The sequence below is a fragment of the Scleropages formosus genome, chromosome 25, assembly GCF_900964775.1.
Source record: "Scleropages formosus chromosome 25, fSclFor1.1, whole genome shotgun sequence".
Lineage (NCBI taxonomy): Eukaryota > Metazoa > Chordata > Actinopteri > Osteoglossiformes > Osteoglossidae > Scleropages > Scleropages formosus.
Window position 1 is genome coordinate 12108654 of NC_041830.1, and position 20306 is coordinate 12128959.

General features: G+C 46.0%; 2 protein-coding genes across 2 annotated transcripts; both read right to left on the reverse strand.

Moving 5' to 3' along the window:
• Nucleotides 1-3018: 3018 nt before the first annotated feature.
• dr1 (down-regulator of transcription 1) lies at nucleotides 3019-5861 on the reverse strand. The gene is made up of 3 exons (XM_018731007.2): nucleotides 5047-5861; nucleotides 4634-4797; nucleotides 3019-4140 (listed from the first exon to the last, which is right to left on the reverse strand). The coding sequence occupies exons 1-3, from the start codon at nucleotides 5264-5266 to the stop codon at nucleotides 3994-3996; spliced, it is 531 nt and encodes a 176-aa protein (XP_018586523.1). The 5' UTR covers nucleotides 5267-5861; the 3' UTR covers nucleotides 3019-3993.
• Nucleotides 5862-8587: 2726 nt separating this feature from the next.
• Nucleotides 8588-19642, reverse strand: LOC108921727 (gelsolin-like). The gene is made up of 17 exons (XM_018731377.2): nucleotides 19523-19642; nucleotides 16868-17051; nucleotides 15522-15676; nucleotides 13881-14042; nucleotides 13508-13657; nucleotides 13115-13204; nucleotides 12497-12629; nucleotides 12302-12390; nucleotides 11903-12118; nucleotides 11520-11653; nucleotides 10988-11078; nucleotides 10481-10651; nucleotides 10155-10329; nucleotides 9948-10063; nucleotides 9735-9812; nucleotides 9432-9492; nucleotides 8588-9231 (listed from the first exon to the last, which is right to left on the reverse strand). The coding sequence occupies exons 2-17, from the start codon at nucleotides 17046-17048 to the stop codon at nucleotides 9071-9073; spliced, it is 2163 nt and encodes a 720-aa protein (XP_018586893.2). The 5' UTR covers nucleotides 17049-17051; nucleotides 19523-19642; the 3' UTR covers nucleotides 8588-9070.
• Nucleotides 19643-20306: the final 664 nt, after the last annotated feature.

The following is a 20306-nucleotide window of genomic DNA, read 5'->3' on the forward strand; positions in this document are numbered from 1 at the left end:
CCATACATCAGTGGAACACACACTGTCTCTCTGTCACTCACACACTATGGGGGGGAGCCTGAACAGCATGTCTTTGGAATGTGGGAGGAAACCAGAGCACCCAGAGGAAACCCACACAGACACAGGGAGAACATGCAAACTCCACACAGACTGAGTGGGGATCGAACCCACATCCTCTCATACCACCCAGGCGCTCTGAGACAGCAGGGCTACTTGCTGTAGCACCGTGCCACCCGCTCTGTTAGTACTACAGTATCAGTCTTTAAATGTAGTGACAGCCGTTCGCGAGACTCCTCCTCTGAAGGTTCTTGTGGCTAAAATTAAGGCAAAGCATCAATTTTTCAGATCTCGCTGGAGGCCCGCTGGGCTGCGCTTTGCCTGAACAGCTTGCAAATTGTCATCCGCCCGAGGCCTATGAAAAAAGAGGGGCCACTTCAGCTCCGCGCTGTGTGCCAGACACTTTCTTTAACCGTTCGAGTTGTCAGATGGCCCCGGCACACATTTTTAATCCAGCACGTTTAGAATGATTTGAGTCGCCCTCTAAACAGTGCCATGAGGGTAACGCTCCCCATAATTACACTTCATTATCATTATTATTTACCTTGGTTATTCTTAGGTCATCAGACTAACCCTCTGACACGTTGGGATCCCAGTGTAAATCACTGTACTATGAAAATCTGGAATAATGTAAAAAAAAAATGTTACAATGCACAGGGAATAAAAAGTAATAAATGGGAACGGGGAATAAAAAGATTTGTGCAACACACATTTCCAGTAATCAAACAGCAGGAAGAGAACATGACAAAACCACAGAAGGGTGGACACACTACCCAACACACACACACACCCTTTTTATTCCGTGTTCCTATTTATTACTTCTTTTATTCTGTCTCGTTCAGCAGCGACAAACACGAGTCGGGGAACATAAACCCCCTTTCATTTCGCAGCCTATTATTTGTTGTTCAAGACTGGATACCGCTCTTACTCCAGTTTACCATGGTCGTCTTTGTCCTCTATGGTGGGTTCCGCAATCCCTTGTAAACACAGTTAAAATATAAATATTAGAAAGTTTACCTACATCTTCTGGTGAAATCATACACTCTGTTAGTTTATATGTTTTTTTTTTTTTTTCTTGCATCTCCATGTTTTTGTGCTTGTTTATCTGGTGAAGCTGTGATGTGACGACAATTTCATAACAAAAAAAATATCAGGCAGGGCTCATTGCTACTTCATCACTAAATGACTCTATTGCTAACAGCTTGTGATATTTAAAATACGTAAATAAATATGTTTTCTGGTGCGGCATTTATAAACCAAAAATGATGTCTGACATTGTGAACCCTGCATTGTGCTTATTTTAAAAAAAAAAAAAAAAAAAAAAATGTCTTAACACGGGGGGAATAAAATGCATCAACTCGTGTCTCCTGGTGCCGTTCCCAAATCGGCTTTTTCAGTTCCTTTCAAGGTTATGAGAAAATCTGGAGGCTTCAAGAACGTGCGGAATGCAGCGGTGCGAACTGACGCTTATTGAGGCTGACAGCAGGGCTTTCTTCGTGCTGGACCCCCTTCCGTCAGCTGCAGAAGGAACACGGTCCCAGTAATCCAGAGCTCACCTGCTGAGCCCCTCAATGCACCCGAACCCCTCAAAGGGCCCCTATATTCGAACCCTTTCCCTAAGGCTGTGTGACACAAAGACGGGAGGTGGTGCTCCCTGCGGTGTTCTTGTTGTGTCCTTAAGGAAGGAGCAGAAGAGATTCTTCCTGCTACGTTATATGGTCTGGCTCCTGGGAGCTCTTAGGAACACAAAACACTGTTTTTGCATGTGATTCCACATAATATCAATTCCTGAAATTCAAAACCGATTAAAAATTCCAAAAAAAAATCAAGTGGTTACTGATAATTGCTGGATGGAAGTTAAAGGTAGAAATTCCACGTTCTCGGGTTTCCACGGGTTTTTCGACTCGGCGATCCCTAACCCTAAGCCAAGGTCAATACTCCTCACTGGCCTTCATTCATAACCCCTAATAAGCCCCTGTGATCCTGTAGGCCAAGCGAGACTCAACAGTATGTTAAGAACCCTGCTACATTCCCATCTGCTCATTATCATTGTTTCAACTGTCATCAATTATTCATCTCCAGCACAAATGCCTTGTGGTAACCAAAAATGAAAAGCTTTTATCACCTCCTTTATTCCTCTCCCCTCCCGGAACCTGTTCAGGTCTTAGTCCCAGAAGGACAGGGTAACTGCTACATTTCTCAGTAAAAGACCCATCTCAGTTCCCCTGGCAATGGCAGAAGAGCAAGAACACACATTTCTACTTCGGCAGGGAGCAAGTCAGCCTGAATAAATACGGTTACCAGGGAAGTGTTGAATTCTGAAGCAATTAAAGGGTTTGGGCTCCAGGTTACAATGCACGGAGGAGCCCGTAGGAGTAAAGAGCCAGTTTTTATTATAGCTGCAGCACCACCCTGTGGTTATAAACCAAAGCACTGAATGGTCAAACAAGGGAGAAAGTTAGATATCTTCCTTCCAAGAGCCATCACATTCAGACAAGCTGGGATATTCTAGGTCGTACGTTAAGTCGAAACCAGACAGCAACTCCTCCAAGGAGTAAATAAGAGGCTGGCAAGTACACACAGTGACTAGATGTAAACTTTCTATTTGACGCTGTGGAAATTATCCGCCAAAACTGTTACTTCCATGAAGTAAATTGTATGAGCTGATCATTTTCTCCAGGAAGACATTCGCTGGAATTAATATAATGCAAAACCAGCTGCATTAATTGATAAAAGAGCCAAAAGTAGATCTTAATGCACCTAAGACACAGGCATCTTCCAAGTAACGGGACAAGTATACACAGTGTTTTTTCTCCACAGAAAAGCACAGAACATCCAGTGCACATAAGCAAAAAAAAAAACCAACCTGTTCACACGAAACACCTGCTAATCATTTGGTAATTTGACATTAGGTAGCATTTTGTGGTGAACAATTCCACAATTATAAAGAAGTAACATACCTTTTTTTATATAAAACATCAAGTTTATTGCTCAGAATACAGTTCGAGAGGAGGCGTTTAGGAGTCACAAATTGCCACTGGTCAGATTTTACCGCAATGCTCAAAATGTCATGTTTTTGGGTCCGCCGGGGGGGAACGAAATTCGGGTCACGTTTGGCAAAGTGAAAGTCGCATTCCACTTGTATGTGGCTCCACAAGGCTCTCCTCTGCACAGAATATGCACACAATGATAATCAGATCTCTCACATTTCAATTGCTTCTATCTTTGGTTCTGCAAGACAAAAAAGGGTTTTCTGTGTTTATATTTGACTTTTACTGCAATACTGAATTGAGACAGTAGCAGCTACACCTACATATACAATATTATGATTTGAAAATACATAACCAAGTCAGTTTTTACTGGATTTTATTTTACAAAACTTAACAAAACAGACTAAACAAAAAGTGAACAAAAACACTCCTTCAATGAGAATGTTTCCTCACTAGTTTAATACAAGAATTTAAAGCAAAGGGGAAAAAACGCACATGTAACTAAATGGGAGGATATTTTATATAAGAATGTAGAAGCCACCTCCCACACTAACCCAACATAATCAAGGGGGAAAAACAAGTTGAGTCAGCACTTTGTCATAGAACAATTTGACAAATATTGGTACCAAATGCTTAAAAGTTAAGGGAAAACCTGACTATAGACAAAAAAAATTGCCATACATCTTGAATACACTTTCAAAATTAGCACACCAGAACTGAGGAAAGGGTGGGATTTGGAAAGAAACTCCACACACGCAGTCTAACAGAGTGAAGCCCTCAGAGAAAAGCAGACAAGTTCATCTGGACACAGAAAAGCGAAGGAGTCCCTGGTCCCAACACTGTCGGCATTGTGGCCAAGCAGCACGCTCGAGATGCCGGAGGTGGCTGTGCCATCCTTGCAGGGAAGTGCGGGCCTGGGGATGTTCGAAGGATCTTGGCAAGCAGGTCACACATCATCCTCCTCGTCCTCTTCCTGAGAGGAGCCGGCCTGCTGGGCTGCGCTGGCTGAGGCAGCGGCGAGCTGTGCCTGTTGTGCAGCCTGCTGCATCTGCAGCCACTCCTGCTGGGCCAGCTCAGCCTGTTGTTGGCGTGCCTGAAAAACATGAACGTGCACACGCACACAAACGCACAAAGTGAGGCAGCGGCTCACCTGCAAGCACACAAGTCACACACTGTACCTTCTTCACAGAAAACAAAGTTACTATGCTTTATTAAATGCTCCAGGATCCAGCATCTTAGAGTTTGCAACTGTTTAACAACTGGACACACATTTATTAACCATCATTCACCTAAAGCGCTTATCCAAGATTACTTTTTATTATGTATTATGTTTGCATACTAAGCTGGATCGATTCAGCATAAGATCTTTGCTGAATGGTTTTACAGAAGGACCAAGAATTTGAACCCAGCTCCTTCAATTGCCATACAACAGCTCTAACCAACATTTAAATTAATATATTAATTCAAATTAACATACTAGGACAACTGTCTCCTTCAGCGGTATCCCTGAAGAGCAGGGAAAAGAGACGGCCGTGCAGACGAACATCGTTTTCTGAAAACCGGATCCGCGGGGAAGTCGACTTTACCTTGGCGAATAACTCCTGCTGCTGTCTCAGCAGCTCTTCCTCGGGGATACCGAGGTTCTCAAGTCGAGAGCTCGCCTTCCTTCGTTTAAGTGCCACCGTTTTGCACTCCTGCAAGACATCTTTCACCTCAGCGATGTAAGAGCCAAAGCCTAGACTTTCAAGTGCTACATGGGGACAGAAAAAAACCACACACACATCCCATTAGAGGACAAACTGACCGAAAGAATGAGAGGCAGGAAAGTGACTAATCGTAGGAGCAAACAATTGTGACTACATTGTTGTGAAGGTGATTGTGTCTTGTAACAGAACATTTTTTTAAAAATAATTACATACGTTAGCAGATCAGACTAGTCTAGAGCCTGGTGTACCCCCCTTCTTCCTCATCATCCTCCTCCTCCTCCTCCTCCTCTCACCGTTTATTACGTGCTCCGGGGAAATGGTCTTCTTCTCCGACTTGTTGCAGATCTCGTTGGCCTCGGAGGAGATCAGGTGGATGAACTCGGTGCAGCAGTTCACCACGAGCTCGCGCGCGTCGTTCGCCACGCGCACGTTCGGCAGGGTCTCTTTGATCATCTTGTTAATGGCCGCCCTCGGTATGGTCAAGTCATCGTCGTTCCCAGACGAAGATGCCATGTTTCTATCCTTCGCCTCTGCGAAAAATCCCAAGTTTATGGAACGAGCCGGGCTCAACCAAGCCAAGGCAAGCGGCTGCGCGGCGGCCTAACGGTAACGCCAGAGGGTTGCCGGCTTTCCCCCCCCTCAGTTCGCAAAGGCAAAGCAGCTCAGATGTTTCTAAGTGTGGGAAAAACTAGGAAAAAATTCAAAAAAAGTGAAATCTGCGAAAAGAAAAAATATAAGGGAAGCAGGTGATCTTGGAACCGGGGTAAGAGCGTTTAAACTCGGTCACCTGATGTTTTTTTTTTTTTTTTTTTTTTTTTTTTTTGCTGTTTCGCCGCGGCGAGCTAGCTTAGCTAACAAGCTAACGCATAGCTAACGTTAGCTACAGAGAGCGGCGCCAAAGACATCTTTTCGAAGCTTCACGACTTCAAGGAACGCGACGTTACGCCCGGCATTGTACTGCAAGATATCAGCTCAACGCAGTCCGAAAAGAAAACCAACAAACAGCGTACTTCAATTCATTTCGCCCAGAGCTATCGGTCTCAAAACTGAAACAGGACGTAATCTTGCTGGACCCGATCCCGCATTGCGTCACAGGCCTCTTTTTGTACTTCCGGTGAAACTCTTACTACTTCCTGGTTAGTCTCGCGCCGTCCTTGGGCTGCGCTATTTCCCGAGAGATTGTTGTTTCTGTAAGCTGCACCCGGACTGTGCCTCACCTCTTCTGGCACTGTTATCACACCAAAAAAACTATGGAAAGATGTCTCTAAATTTATTATTGATACGCTGTGTGTAAGGATTTTGCTTTGCACTAATATGATGTACAGTTTGGATTCATACATTTTAATAGAAGCCCAGAGAAACAGGCCTATATCATTAATTTATTAATCATTTTAGCCAAATATCATATACATAGCTCCAAATTTGCTAATAAAAACCTATATTTTCTGATTTTCTTTAAGAGTTGAAGCAGTATATAAACACTTGAGGAGTGTAATAATAAGGAGGCCATTAAGACAGTACATTATTGTAACATTTTCAGGGTTTTGATGTAATGTCTCTGGGTGTTGGAGTGTTTTGTAATTTTTTGCGTATTTCTTTTTATTTTTTTATCTACTTATTGATACAATAATGTACAGTCTTAATGAAACTTTTAAGTTTCAAGTGGAGGCCTTTACAAATATGGCACCGTGTCCCGAGTATGAACACAGCAAAAACCCTGAAACATTGTTGTCATTTAAGTGGATCTTCTCAGGTTTTCTTAAATAGCGCGGCATCACCTTAAGAGGATATGCAGCTGTGTCGGAAAATTGGGGTGACGACTTAAGTGCATATAAATGTACTGTAAAAATGGTCCTATGGTGTCTGGTGTGCTTGTGTTTGTGAGAAAATCTCTTGGGAATCAACAGCGTGAGACAGATGTTGGAAAGGGTGCGGTGGCAGTCGTGACTTTAGGGCCACGGGGACATTCCCACGTGCCCTTTGGTGTGGTTTTGTGGTCCATCTGACTGCCGCTTCAAAGGGATCTCATGCAAGACAAAGGCTTATGGTGTGGAGAGAGAGCTGGGATGAGTTTCACACCACATCCCTCTGACATGTACTGGACACTTTATTTCTCTATTTAGCCAGTGTTTTAACTCAAAGTGATTTATTAAAATGTCACTCATCAGTATATTGCTGGGTATATGTCATATTGTTTGTTACTTAAGGGTACTACAGTGCACCAGGTTCAATTACACCTCCTTCAGGTTCCTGCACCACAGCCTATGCAGGACTGGGGCTGAGTTACAAATCATTTACCGCACCCATCACACATTGCCTGCTGACCTTAAATGAAATAAGGCTGAGTTTAGAGTTCATAATTGTTGTTATTACGTCTGTATATTGGCCTGCTTTTCATAACAACCTGATAGAGACTGGAAAAATAACAGAGCCAAGTCCTTAAATAATGAAAATAGCATTTTGGGCTTTAAGAGATTGTCGAAAGGTTCGGAAACAGTATTATATGCTTTTTCGTTGAGCAGTGCAACAATAGTGTAATATTAGTTTTATATTGTTGGATTGTAATGGGGGTGTGGTGGTGGCACAGCAGGTTTGGCCAGTGCCTGCTCTGTGGTGGGTCTGGGGTTCAAGTGCTGCTTGGGGTGCCTTGTGGTGGAGTGGTGTCCTGTCCGGGGTGTGTCCCGTCCGGGGTGTGTCCCCTACCTCTTTGGCCTTGTACCCTGTGTTGTCGGTTTAGGTTCCGGGTCGCCACAGCCCTGCTTGGGACAAGGGGTTGTAGACAGTGTGTGTGTGATATTAGCTTTTTATTGCCAAAGGGAGCAACAATAATATTATATACATTCAGACTTTAAACACAGAGGGGCTGCTTCAAGGCTTCAGCTGCTATTTCCTGACTTCAACTCCATCCTGTCATATGATGAAACACCACCAGATGGCATGCTACCTACACCTTGATAATATACGATAATTTTTTTGTAACTGCTACAGCCGCTTCTCCCAGGCAGGGTCATGGTGAGCAGGGCAGGGGGCACACCCTGGGTGGGATGCCTGTCCATTGCAGGGCACCCAAGGGTCAAACCCCAGACCCATCCCATGGCAGGAACAGGCCAAGCCCACTGTGCCACCCCCCCTTTGAGAATATGGTCACATTTAAATACCTTGCAATTACATTGTAATTTTACCCATACAGCCAGCATTATCATTATATAAGATTGACCTACTTGATCTGAAGGGCAGCGAATGCCTTTTCTCTTAAATTGTAGCTGATAGGACAGCAAGAAATGGCATCACTTGCTTTTGGTACGAAATGTCGACTTTGGTTGAAAGCTCATCAGCTATTTGAAAGCTGTGTGTGAGAAGCAGTGAATTCCAGCCGCTGCGGTTTTCCTCTGCTCACAGAGACAAACCTTAAATTGCAGTCTTTGCTCTTTAAATCTGAACTGGGCCCAACTCCACAGTTTACTGCAGAATTCTCTAGTGACTTAAAGGAGTATCTAAAAGCTCAGTTGAAATTAATTTGTCCAGATTTCATGTAACCTTCATTGTCAAAGCAGAGGGCTGTCATTTCCATATGAAGAAGCGACAGTCTCCAGGGGCTTAAAAAGCAGGAATAGCAATATTCTAAACGCTGCCTTCTGAATACGCTATTAGTCCCAGCAATCTGGAAGGATGAAAATCATAAATCTTCTGGTTTCCCTTAATCTTGCAGGATCTTATTTCCCAATTTCCTCAAATATGCTCCACGCTGGCCCACTGTGCCATTAAAGGCAGATGTATAAAGGGTAGTGCGTCTCCGTTTGCGACCGAACGGGAACAAAAACTCAGACCAACTCATCTGAGAACAAAAGATTTTAATAAAATCCAAACATAGTTGCATTCCGAAGACCTCTGGAATAAAGTAACAAACTGCCATTTAACAGCAGCCCTGCGAGATACACCTCTCTCCAACTACTGTCACATATATTGCTCAGCGTAAGGCATGAGGGCAAAGAGCTGAAAGGCTTGCATTTCTAAGCTGTAAGTACATTAAAAAACATGTTTAAAAAGCATCCATTTAAGTTGCCTGAGTGCAGTTGGACATCTTACCACTTGTGATTTTGGTGATTTCATTTCTACTCTTTTTATGTAACAGGCACTGTGGTGTGTAACAGTCTCACTGTGGGAAAGAGATCTGCACATAAGCAAAAAAAACTGAACTGTAAGAGACACTTCACCATGTTTCTGGAGTAACATATAGGCTCTGCCTGATGCGTATGTATATTGCATAAAGAAGGAAATATGGGAATGTGTAATCAAAGTGCAACCCTTGGTTGGGGTTTAGAAATTAGCTCTGATTCGCTCCAGGGGGTCCTTATCCCACAGGCTGGTGTCCCAAGCAAGGAACCAGCCAGTGAAGGTCATGGGCTCTGACCCTTGCTTGATTGTGACTATGGGGATGCTACGGCCACCGCGGGGGTCAGAGGCCAGGTATTCCTGGGCTGAAAGGACACAAGGTAAACCAATGTTAGACACAAGTTCAAGAATAACACCTCAGACACCCTCCAAAAACAGCAGCTCACACTGAACATCAAGCCAAAGAGTTGTATTAAACTAACTATATTATACTCTTTCCAGACAGTGTTTTACTGCAAAACTGCAAACATGCTCAAAGCCGTATGGTTAAAGTTCCACAGCATACCTATTTTTGGAGCTCCAGCTTTCTCCGTATCATTGGCATCTTTACCGACCCAGATATAGAGCTTGAAGATTGAGTAAACAAGAAAGTGTGTGAATAGGTGATTCCTGAGGGCTCAGAAAAGCAGGATCTCTAAATGGTCCTGTCAATATCCATCAACATCCATAAAAATCCAACAATATTCATCAATATCCATTGACGTCCATCAAAATCCATCGACATCCGTTGACATCTATTGATATCCATTGACATCCCATCAACCCTAGACAGTATTTATGGCACCAGAAAGGGGAGAAGTCCTCTCACCTGTTCATCAGTGTCCAGTAACATGACATCATCAGTGGCCAAGTCAGACTGAGTGAAGTCTCCAGGGACCTCCTCCGCCTGAGAGGGGTCAAGAGTGGAGAGAGAGAAAGAGTTTACACCAGATGCAACGATGGTCATGCACCCCACAACGATCAGCACCCCCCACCACCATCCCACAGAGCCAGTCCCCCCCGGACTGCCCCATTCACTCACAACGAGCCGACCCGTCTTGTTGGAGCAGCCAAACAAGCGTGGGGGTTTGATTGTTTTCTGCAGACTCTTTGAGGTCTGGTACTGCTTCTTCCCACCCAGAGCTGACCAGAATGCCTCTGCGAAGACAAGATGTGACATCATAAAATGAAGAAACCACGCCTAGCCTCCCCTCTGCCCAGCGATCGCCTTTCCTGTGTGTTCACCAACCTGGCTCCTTGCCCTCCGCCACATCGGTGGCACTTCCTCCCAGGACGCCGACCACATGCTTGGCGGCAGCTGCCTCTTCGCTGCTGGCACCCGTGCCCCTCCACACATATGTGGTGCTGGGGCACTTGAGCACAAACACGTCGTTGGTGTTCAGGGAGGAGGCACAGGGTTTCACCTAAAGAGAGAGAAGGATCAGGGATGTTGGTGTCCATTCCTCATCCAGTTACTGTATCCATACACATCAGTTTCATGCTACATTGGGAAAATGACACCAGAATGAGGTTGCTCTTGCTGGGCTTGGGGGATGCATGTGGGAGGGGACTCACCTCCACAGCACGGGTGGCGCGAGAGGAGCTCTGGCGGATGTGCAAGAGGCGCGTGCTGCCAGTCTGGGTCTGGCCCCCCTTGCGGGATGTCCCACCTTGGTGGATGATCATGGGCTTGCCCTTGAACAGACTCATCAGGTGGGCTGGCTCCTGACCCTGAGTCACACGCACCTGCAGTGTGGGGGGTGGGGACAGGGTGTGACATCATACATGAAAAAGGTGCCTTTACATCTGTGGAGTCACAGAGGTGTGAAAAATTTTTCAAAAATCTCCCAGTAAAGCGCAAGAAGTGCGTAATGTGTGGTTTTCCAAATTATTTGGAAAAGTAGACAGAGGAACCTACCTTCTGCTGGCTAAATGAAGTAAAAATTTGATTTAAAAATGGACCGGTATGTGACGATTATCCCCATCATTAATCTGTGCGTAAGTAGTAATGTGGTAAAATGTGCAAAGCAGTAATGAGTAGCAGGGTGGGTGGTCTTCTCTAGATCAAAGAGTAACGCCAACCTGAACTGGCGCCCCTCCCATGGAATCGTCCAGCTTCACCGTGAGAAAGGCAGAAGCGGCCAGTTCGTCCTGGGTGCACTTCAGCCCCTGCCTGCAACACACCCCGTTGAGCTCTTTTAGTGCAGAACCTTCTTTAACAGCAAAAGCAGGAGTCATCATATACCATACCATGGTGGGTTCGAATCCCATCCTGCTATAGGACCCTTGATCAGGGTACTTACCTGAACTGATAGAGTGAAAACTACCCAGATTTAGAAAGGGGTAAATGGTGTAGGTAGCTTAGTGTTTGAAGCTAACATTATGAAGTGCTTTAGGGAGGAGTGTCAGGTATGGATGGATAGATAGATAGATCGATCCCACAAGTAATGGTAATAAGAGACACAGTAATAAAAATGACCATATGTGGTGTACCATGGTAATTTTGTGAACCTGCAAAGGACTGGGCCAGCTGGGTGAGCTTGACCTGAGGTCCCCTGTGGTTGGGGTAGTGTGTCTGCAGTGTGTGCACAGTGTATGCTCTGTGCCCACTCACCATGTGTAGATGATGTGCTGCTCCTTGCCCCCTTGCTTGTAGGTGTACAGGATTAGGTAGCAGTCTCCTCCAAAGAACTGGCCATAAGTGGCGGGATCCACGGCCACTTTGTCTCCACCCTCAACCCGCCAGATCTGCAGGCGAAACAGTGTTAAATGTGCAACCGCCATTCAGGCCCAGCGAGGTATTACACCACTTTTTGTCTTGGCAGTGAGTATAGTAGCATTACTGCCCAAAATTGGTAAAAATGAAAGATAATACAATAACTTAACATAATGTGGAAACACATTAAAGAAACACAATAACTTAACGTAATTAAATGGATGTAGTAAAATTGAGCAAATAACCACGGTCATCCTTCCAAAACATATCGGAAGGTCTACCTGGACTTTTCCAGAACCATCGTCCACCATGCCGTGCTGGGCTGCCATCGCGGAATTGGAGTGGAGGGTGGAGGCGTCGAAGGGAACCTGCTCGATCTTGGCGATGCGTCCGATTACGTAGGGTTTGCTGGGCCCTGTGGTCTGATATTTGTCCTTCCAGTTGGAGAAGAACTGCTTGAACAAGGTGGTCTCGCCACCTGCTGGCAGCACCTGGATCTACGGGGACAACAGAAACGCTAAACGTGGTCAGCTGGACCATAAGGTGTACAGTTTAAAAAAATGTGTCTGACCAGCGGTCTAAGGCAGGGCCGCACACGCTGCAAAAGTGCAGTCCTAATAACAGTCAGCTGGTTCGTTTCACGCACCCATTAAAGCTAAACCAGGGTGTTGTAAGTTTACCTGGGTGGATTTTGGATAGTTCTTTTCTTTGATGAAATTTTGAGCGGCAGACATGGCAGCTTTGCGCTCTGCCATGTTGGAATCTGGTCCTAAAATAAGAAACAGTGTGTTCCATTCAAACACCATCACAATTATGCCAGATCGCAGTGTTTTACACCAAAGAGTACTAATCAGTGAGCACCCAAAGCTGAGTACCTTTCCACACAAAGATCTTTCCATCGACCCCGTTGTCCAAGATGTAGCACTCGCTGAGAGAAAGCATCTCCTGCTTGAAAGGGCTGGACTGGGCCACCAGAGAGGACTTCATGGCGCCAGAGGCATCGGAGATCTACCATGGTACCGAGCACCAGTGTTACATTCAGTCATAGATAAATTCACATCTGAATGGGGCAATTTCATGTCAAACAGAATGTATGACAAATGTAAAATATTTTTAGGCCCAAAAGAAAAAAAATGAATATTCGGGGCTTCTGATACAAGGCATGCTTGCACCCCGAGAAAAAGGAAGAATCTGAAGTTGCTTCTTTTTGTTGCAATTGTTGCTATAACTAAAACAGGAAGAATAGAATAGAATAGAATAGAATAGAATGAGCCAGTGCTGTGATCACCTGACACTAGTTAGCTCATTTTATTTCCATACTCTGAGCCCATCATTTATATTCTGCTTCATACATTTATCAGCTGATGTATGAAACTGCTTTAGAAGCTGTGACATCACATTATGGTGGATGTTTTTTTGTTCCAAAAGCGTTACCATAATCTGTTTAGCCACTGTAGCTCACATATGTATATCTGCTGCAGCAGAGCTATTACCATATATAGAGATCCCTTGTTCTTATTGCACGTTTCGACAGCCTGGTCGTCAGGAGTCCCAGCGGGGATGTTGGGTTTGGGACCGAGAGCCTAAAAAAAAAACAGAGGAATTTATTTCTCATGGGGACTAGAAGTCCCTTTCATCCCTTCAAATGAGAGAACTGGAAGACTGTCTTGTTCTGGTCCTCAATCGAACCCCAAACCAGTGTGACCGCCATGCTAGACTTGGCCCTGCTCTCTTGCTGTGGGTGTGGAGCCTAATGAGAGGGTAAAGGGATGCGATGCAGGGCGGTGGAGATTTAGTGCTCTGAGCATGTTCTACAGAGTGGGAGATGGAGGCGTCCAAAACAGTCCTACTGCTCCCAGGGGCACGTGGCCACCGCACCCATTCACCTGCAAGAGAGCATCCGGTTCACTCCCGTCTTCCACTATGTTCAATTTCGCTCGACCGCCGCGCTCATTGTCACGGATATCAATGGCCACCTGCGAGGCCTTCAACCGTTCAAAGTGGCTGCATTCGCTCCCGCACCACTGGTACACATCCTGATGGCAAAGCAAAGAAAATAAGCAGTTAATGGCTTCATCCATTAAGATCCAAAGAACACGCACCTGGATTAATAGAACATGTTGGGCATCGCCATCTGGATGGTTTAGAGAGAGAACTTGCAGCAAGGGTGGGTGTAACTGAGACAGAGACGTCACTCCGAAATCAGGCTCAGCATCATTGTTGTGTTCCTCATCTGACGGAACCTCGCTGCCCCCTCACCTTGCCCAGGTCCACAATGAAGCAGTCTCCCCGGTTAAAGCTGCTCCAGGACAAGGGCACCTCGGTGGCCCGGATGACACGCCGGCCCTTGACATGCAGCAGGCGCTTCACGTTTGCCTCATTGGTCACCACATGCTTGAAGCCAGAAGCCACGCCCCCTTTCTGTGGAGCACAGGCACATTCACACCACATGATCACATGATAACCTCGGTGCTACACTTGACAGACAAAACAATGGGGGGATCTGTAGTAGAAGGATCACTTCTGATGGATGGATGGAAGGATGGATGGAAGGAAGGATGGAAGGAAGGATGTCCCAGACCAGTGTTTGCTGGATAACCCCAGGGTGTGTCTACAGCACAAAGATCTATTTATTTCCAGCTGGTTTGAACCGGTTCTTGTACATTCTTAGTGGTTACAATGTTTGCCAGTTATTTTCCTGCCACCCCCTCAAATAATCCAGTGCCCCTTTGAGTCCATTCTGTTGAAGTCAATACACTAACGTTCCCCTACATCGCAGAAAGGAAGGAAATTAAACAATTCAGTTTAAATAAAGGAAATATTCATAAAAGCCATAATGGTGAGTGTCTCACTGCAGGACATCTTGAACCCCAAACGCGAGTCCCGCTCTGCTCTCCTTCCCATAAACCGCAGCACATGGTTTCCATTTCGAACTCTCTGGTGCCGCTTAAGGTCGTTCAGAATTAAAAGCAGCATCTTCCTGCCAGTTAGCTAGTTTACCACTTCTTCTAGGCAGAGAGTAAATTTTTCCATGGCAACCCAACAATGGTCTCACGGAAAGAATGCTGCACGGCTCAAAAGTAGTGAGTGCCACGGCTGTAACGGCTATCGGGTTACCGTCTCTTTCTTGAGGAGGCGGGGCAATTCGAAATGAAGGAAATCAACAGGCTCCAATGTGACACAGCTCCAAAGTGATAAAACAGCACGGTAAAGACATACAGTAGGTAGCCTAAATCTGGAAGCATTGCCTGGATGTCAGGATTGCGTGAGGACAGGAGAAAAAAAACTGAACTGAAAGTACGTCGAGTGTTGGGCCGTGTAAATTCCCGCAAACTATAAACTCACTCGCTGTGGGTCGAAACTTTCATGCTGGTTAATTATCCAACCGGTTTTAAGTTTTTTTTCCCCTGAACACCGATGTTGGTTTTAAACGCGCGTCCATCGCCGGCTCGTTTTTTTTTTTTTTTTTTTTTTTTATTTGCCGTTAAACAAAAGGGCTTAAAGGGCAACGCTGCTCTGCACTGTCTCCTGGAAGGAGAAGGGTTCTCAGAAATATAAAACCACACCCTGATTTGTCTTCACAGTCAAATTAGATAGCGGTGCTTCTGGGGCAGCTGGAAGCGTAGTGGTTAGAGCTGCTACCCTTGGGCCTAAAGGTTGCAGGTTTGATTCTTATATCTGGCTGCAGTACCCTTGAGCAAGGTACTTACCCTCAATTGCTCCAGTAAAATTACCCAGCTGTACAAATGGGTAAATAATAATTACAGCTAGATTAACAGTGTAAGTTGCTTTAGAGAAAAGAATCAGCTAAATGAATAAATGTAAATTCTTGTGGTAACCGTGTGCTCTGGGTGAAGGGGAAGGAGGGGCACTGTGGAGCAGACGGTGAGGGCAGCTCACCATGTACTTGATTCCGGACTTGAAGTAGCTCAGGAAGGTGATGGACTCGTTGCCCTGTTGCTCACAGAACTGGACTGGGCCGCCGCCGAGGTGGTCGTCCAGCTGGGTGACAAAGATGGCTGCCGCGCCGCTTTCGTCCTGAGAGCACTGCTTTCCTGCAGGAGACAACGCTGATCAGCGCAGCACAACGGGGGGCATTAAAGGAAGAGGGTGTACCGCAAATTACCGCAGGGCTCGAATGCAGTGGGCGTTGCGTATGGGCTTGCTCTCTTGTGGACCGCATCTCACGCTATTCAGTGACTCACATGTGCGCTCATTCAAAACTAAGCAAGGACCTGATTCCAGTGCTCAGTTCAAGCACGAACCGCCAAGATCCGAGACTGCAATCCACAACCACATGGAACACGGGTAAAGAAATGAGGCCCATTCCGGAGGTCGGGAAGATGGCGGCACAAACAAGTCAAAACTCATCACTATTTTCGGAGCTCGGCGATGACTTCGCGCAGTGGCATGCATGTAAACGAGAACAATACATAGAGAAAATCCTAAAACATTTCTGCCGAGAGCCAACACCCCAGCTAAATAGCTATTTGCTTGCAAGGCTTCCCAAACCCTTGCAGTTTAAGGGTACAGAGGTAACAAACCAGGTAAAACCAGGTTTCAGTAATGGACTTCATAACAGTACAGCAACCATGGGAGTGTATGGCTGTGTGGGTGTGTGTGTGTTTGCTGCAGCTACGCCTACAGACATGTCCAAGGGCCTCATGGGAACAGCTGAGGTGTTCGTGATTGTGGGCAGGTTTTATTTAAACTAGCGTGATGTGAAAGCGGAAGCGCCACAGCGAGTTTGCGCCACTCGCCGCACGCGGCCAAAAAGCCACAGACGTTAGCGTATGGCGCATGTCGCAAAGTCTTCAACCGCAACCGTTCTGACTCATGGCTTGTGAAACCTTTGTCAAACTGTGAAGATGAGCCTCTTACTACCATTATTATCTAGTGCCTTTAGAAGCCCTCAGTTAAAATCGACCCAAACCCAGATAATCATACGTTGGAAGGGCATTACGACTTTGCCTCATCACTCCAACCATCAATCCGTCTACCAGCTGACACCATACTGGGCCGTTTGCAAGATGCGACGTTACAACGGAGCTGTTATTTATCCGAGACACGTCCTGCACAAAGCAAACAGCTCTGCGAGCTCATTAAACGGAATTGCAACTTGGACATTTTTTTTTCCAGTTGGCCTATTTTTCCGACTCGTTGCACGTGATTCCTTCATCCGCTCATCCTTTATTTAATGATGAAGACGACAAGGATCTAGTGTCAGAAAAGAGGGTGGTTCTTACCATGCCACATGTGAATGCTGTGAGAGGGCGCACGGGTGGTGTGCATGACAACGTAGGCGTCGCCCTCATAGAAACTTCCATAGTGCTGCTTGGGAACAGGCTTCAGGTCCATGCTCTCGATGCGCCAGATCTCGAGGCCTGGGGTCTTCCCGGCATTCTGGAACTCCTTGTGGACTACCATTGTCTGGGAAGAAGATAGATGGGGACTGAGGACAGGCCAAGCTTGAACGCGCGGGGGAGGAACTGGAGCCCTTTCCAGCAGTGTAACCGTAACACACTGCAAGCACAGAGCATTTAGTTTTTTGACTTAATTTGTTTGTTCGCTGCCAGTTTAAAGCCCAATATGGGCACCTCTAGCACAACTACTACTGTTTTACTGGAGAAGTATAAATAAGGAACTGCCAAATGGGCACGGCATCACATCGATGCTCTATATAGGGTTAGACAGGATCCACTTCTTGTTTAAACCCTGCCGGAGTTGCAGTGATATTCTCTCTTTGATGGGTCTAGAACACATCGCTCGTGCGGCTCATTGCATTTAAAACTTTATTTTAGGCATTGCATAAATAATGCCCGTTTTGTCCTTTAGCGTGCAATACGTTTTGTGATGAAACAAAGTAACTGCCATAATTTAACCAACGGTGTAAAAGGAGAACTGCTGCAACCACAGCACTAAAGAAAGATGAAGCAAAAATGCAGCCTTTCAGCCTCTGATGAAAGTGAACAAATAGGTGCGTCAGACTGAGAATGCAGCAATGCACGAGGGACAGGTTAGGCCATCTGCCTACACACACCCGAAAAATGGTCTGTATCATTTAAACGCGGAGCCTCACAAACACATGAAGCAGCAGACTTAACAAACTCGTAATCTCGAGGCTGTTGGTTCATTGCCCAGGAACGTCCCTCAGACTGCAGAATAGCTTAACTAAAAGACATGGTTCCTTAAAGCCGGAAGCCAGTGCCTGCAGATAACGGCCTTGGCTAAGTAACAATATCATTAAAGTTGTTTCAAGTCCACTTTTTAATCAGATCCAGAAAATCATGTGACACACCGATGACGGATTATATTTTGGACGTGTAAAATGAATTTTAAATCTAATCGTAATATCTCTATAACCATTTGCATTGTCACTCTGACTGTGGTTGGTGCACTGTGCAAATAAAAAAAAAGGATTTTTTTTTTTTCTTTTTATTGCTGGCACTGCTGGCCCATTTCCCAAATGCATGTACAGCGGATATATTTATCAAGAGTTTTCATATTACTGCCGTTTACTGTTAATGCATCACTGAGCAGCAATGCTGCCCGGCTTTTCTATTGCACATTTACCTCTGTTTGCTTTGTCTCACAGCTGTTTAAGTACCGTGCAGCTGACTGGGGCACTTGTGTACTTTTCGGATACCATGGAAACCGAGGGGAAGGAGAGACTTTGCACAACTGGCTGCAATTGTTTTCTGGCTCCTACAATAAATGCCTTAACCGCAGCTAGAAAAGGGAGATAAGAGAGTAAGGCATAAATAAGTCCATCGGTTTACCGCTGAGCTCGGCTTAACATTCCAGGAATATCCTGTTGCAGAGATGTTATCAGAGAGATTCTGCAGAAATTACATATTTCTTATTTTACAAAATTAAGGACTGGCATGTTTTCTTGCTGAGACAGGAGCAAGGAAGTTCTAACATGTCATATGCTGGAGATATGAGAAATATGCTGTAGTGAAGGTTGTGCTTTCAAGTCACTGCTGTAAGACACTTTGGATAAAAGTTGTCAGTTAAGCAAAATTAATACTATAGTATGTGCAGTGTATCTAACATGCACTGTTAGATGGTCAACGTTTCTAAAATAGGCAACCGTGATTTGCGCAGGGTATTTTACAGCCAGGAAGTCTAGTGTGTGAGAGCGGTGGGATTCGAACCCAGTACCGTCGTCGAAGAGGTGCGACCGCGCCGAAGCGGCTTCCTCGCGCAGCGAAAGGAGAGCGGAGGGGAAGCGCGCTGGAAGTCGCGCGCACACTGCTGCACACACACCGCACGCACAGCTCACGCACACTGACTGACTCACTGCACCGTGCACGCCCGCGCGGCTCTCTCCTCGTCTGTCTCGCGCCGCGCAGCTACACAGGACAATTACACGCGGCACACGGAGCGAAACCGCGCACAGCGCTCACGGCACGCGTGATGTGCGCGAGGCGGGCAGTGCACACAAAGCCGCAGCGAGCAGCGTGCGAAACCCGACCCCAGCTGCGAGGGTTCAAACTGGTTTCCGCTCGGGCCTGCCTGGCAGATGTGCACAGGCTCGCGCTCACATCTGGATGGACTGGAGCTCACAGGTCCGCGCAGGAAGTGCGGGCAACAGCGCCGCCGACACACCCTCTCTCCGTCGTCGGCTCGCGGGGCTCTGCAACAGACATACCCCGCTACCCCGGGACGAGTAAAGTAGTAAAGTAAAGTACGGTAAGTACAGCAGCGGGCCGGCGGGGCGCTGAGAATTTCATTTGGAAGAGCCGCAGAGCGCAAGTCGCGGAGCTGACGAGAAGAAGAAGGGCGAGAAAGAAAAGTAGAACCCGCTACCGCGTCCCAACTCTCTCTTCTTGTTGTTTTCTCCCACTTCTTCAGTGTCTCCACTTTTGAGCACTAGTTCTTAAGCTGCTGCCACTCACCAGGCTCGCGGGGCGCTTCTGGACACCTGGACACTCGAACACTGGAACTCCGGTTCTGACGAACACAGACGTGCTCCGCCTGGACGCCTTTTTTTTTATATATATACTATATGGGCGACCCGCGGCGCGAAAGGAGCGACGCGATTGGCTGCAGGAGGGGCGCGAGCTCTGCTTTCACAGCGCTCGCGCTAGTGGCTTCGTCTGCGGACATGAACGTCATTATTTTTTTAACTTTATTCGTGATTATGAACATGAACATGTGAAATTGCTGATTGTTGTAGGTGTGTGATTTTTTTTTTCTCTCCGTCAAAGCTGTGACACTACTGGAGTTAATTAATATCGTACTTATTATTACTGCTATTTTTTTATTTATTATTGTTCTTTTTGCTCCTGCTGCTGTGCAGATTTTATTAGTTTTCAGTAATAGTAATAATTTATGGACTTGCTGACACTTCAGTTAAAAATTACAATGTTAGGCCTGTTGGATATTCTTAGTGCAGCAGTTGAAGGTTGAGTTCAAGAGCATATCAGTAGAACCATGGAATGGGACTAGAACCAGCAACCTCCCCCAGTACAAGAGCAAATCCTTAACCACTTAGGCTACAAATTTTAATAAGTAACAGGAAACCCTGACATTCTGCAAGCTGGATCTGATCCGAGCTTCATGAATGAATTTAAAGGTGCAAATAAACACAACCATATTCCCCCCCCACGCCCTAGATGTGGATATCTGCACATATCCTCGAAGGTGCTGATGCACAGAAGATGCCGATATAATGCAGAA

What these genes read in the sequence shown, in the direction of transcription:
- dr1 (XM_018731007.2), bottom strand. Translation starts at nt 5,266, where the DNA reads ATGGCATCTTCGTCTGGGAACGACGATGACTTGACCATACCGAGGGCG. An exon ending in CCCGGAGCACGTAATAAACG is followed by an intron (nt 4,798 to 5,046) that starts GTGAGAGGAGGA and finishes GTCCCCATGTAG; the next exon opens with CACTTGAAAGTCTAGGCTTT. An exon ending in AGCAGGAGTTATTCGCCAAG is followed by an intron (nt 4,141 to 4,633) that starts GTAAAGTCGACT and finishes CATGTTTTTCAG; the next exon opens with GCACGCCAACAACAGGCTGA.
- LOC108921727 (XM_018731377.2), bottom strand. Translation starts at nt 17,048, where the DNA reads ATGGTAGTCCACAAGGAGTTCCAGAATGCCGGGAAGACCCCAGGCCTC. An exon ending in ACTATCCAAAATCCACCCAG is followed by an intron (nt 12,119 to 12,301) that starts GTAAACTTACAA and finishes TTGTCCCCGTAG; the next exon opens with ATCCAGGTGCTGCCAGCAGG. An exon ending in TACTGGACACTGATGAACAG is followed by an intron (nt 9,493 to 9,734) that starts GTGAGAGGACTT and finishes TCAATCTTCAAG; the next exon opens with CTCTATATCTGGGTCGGTAA.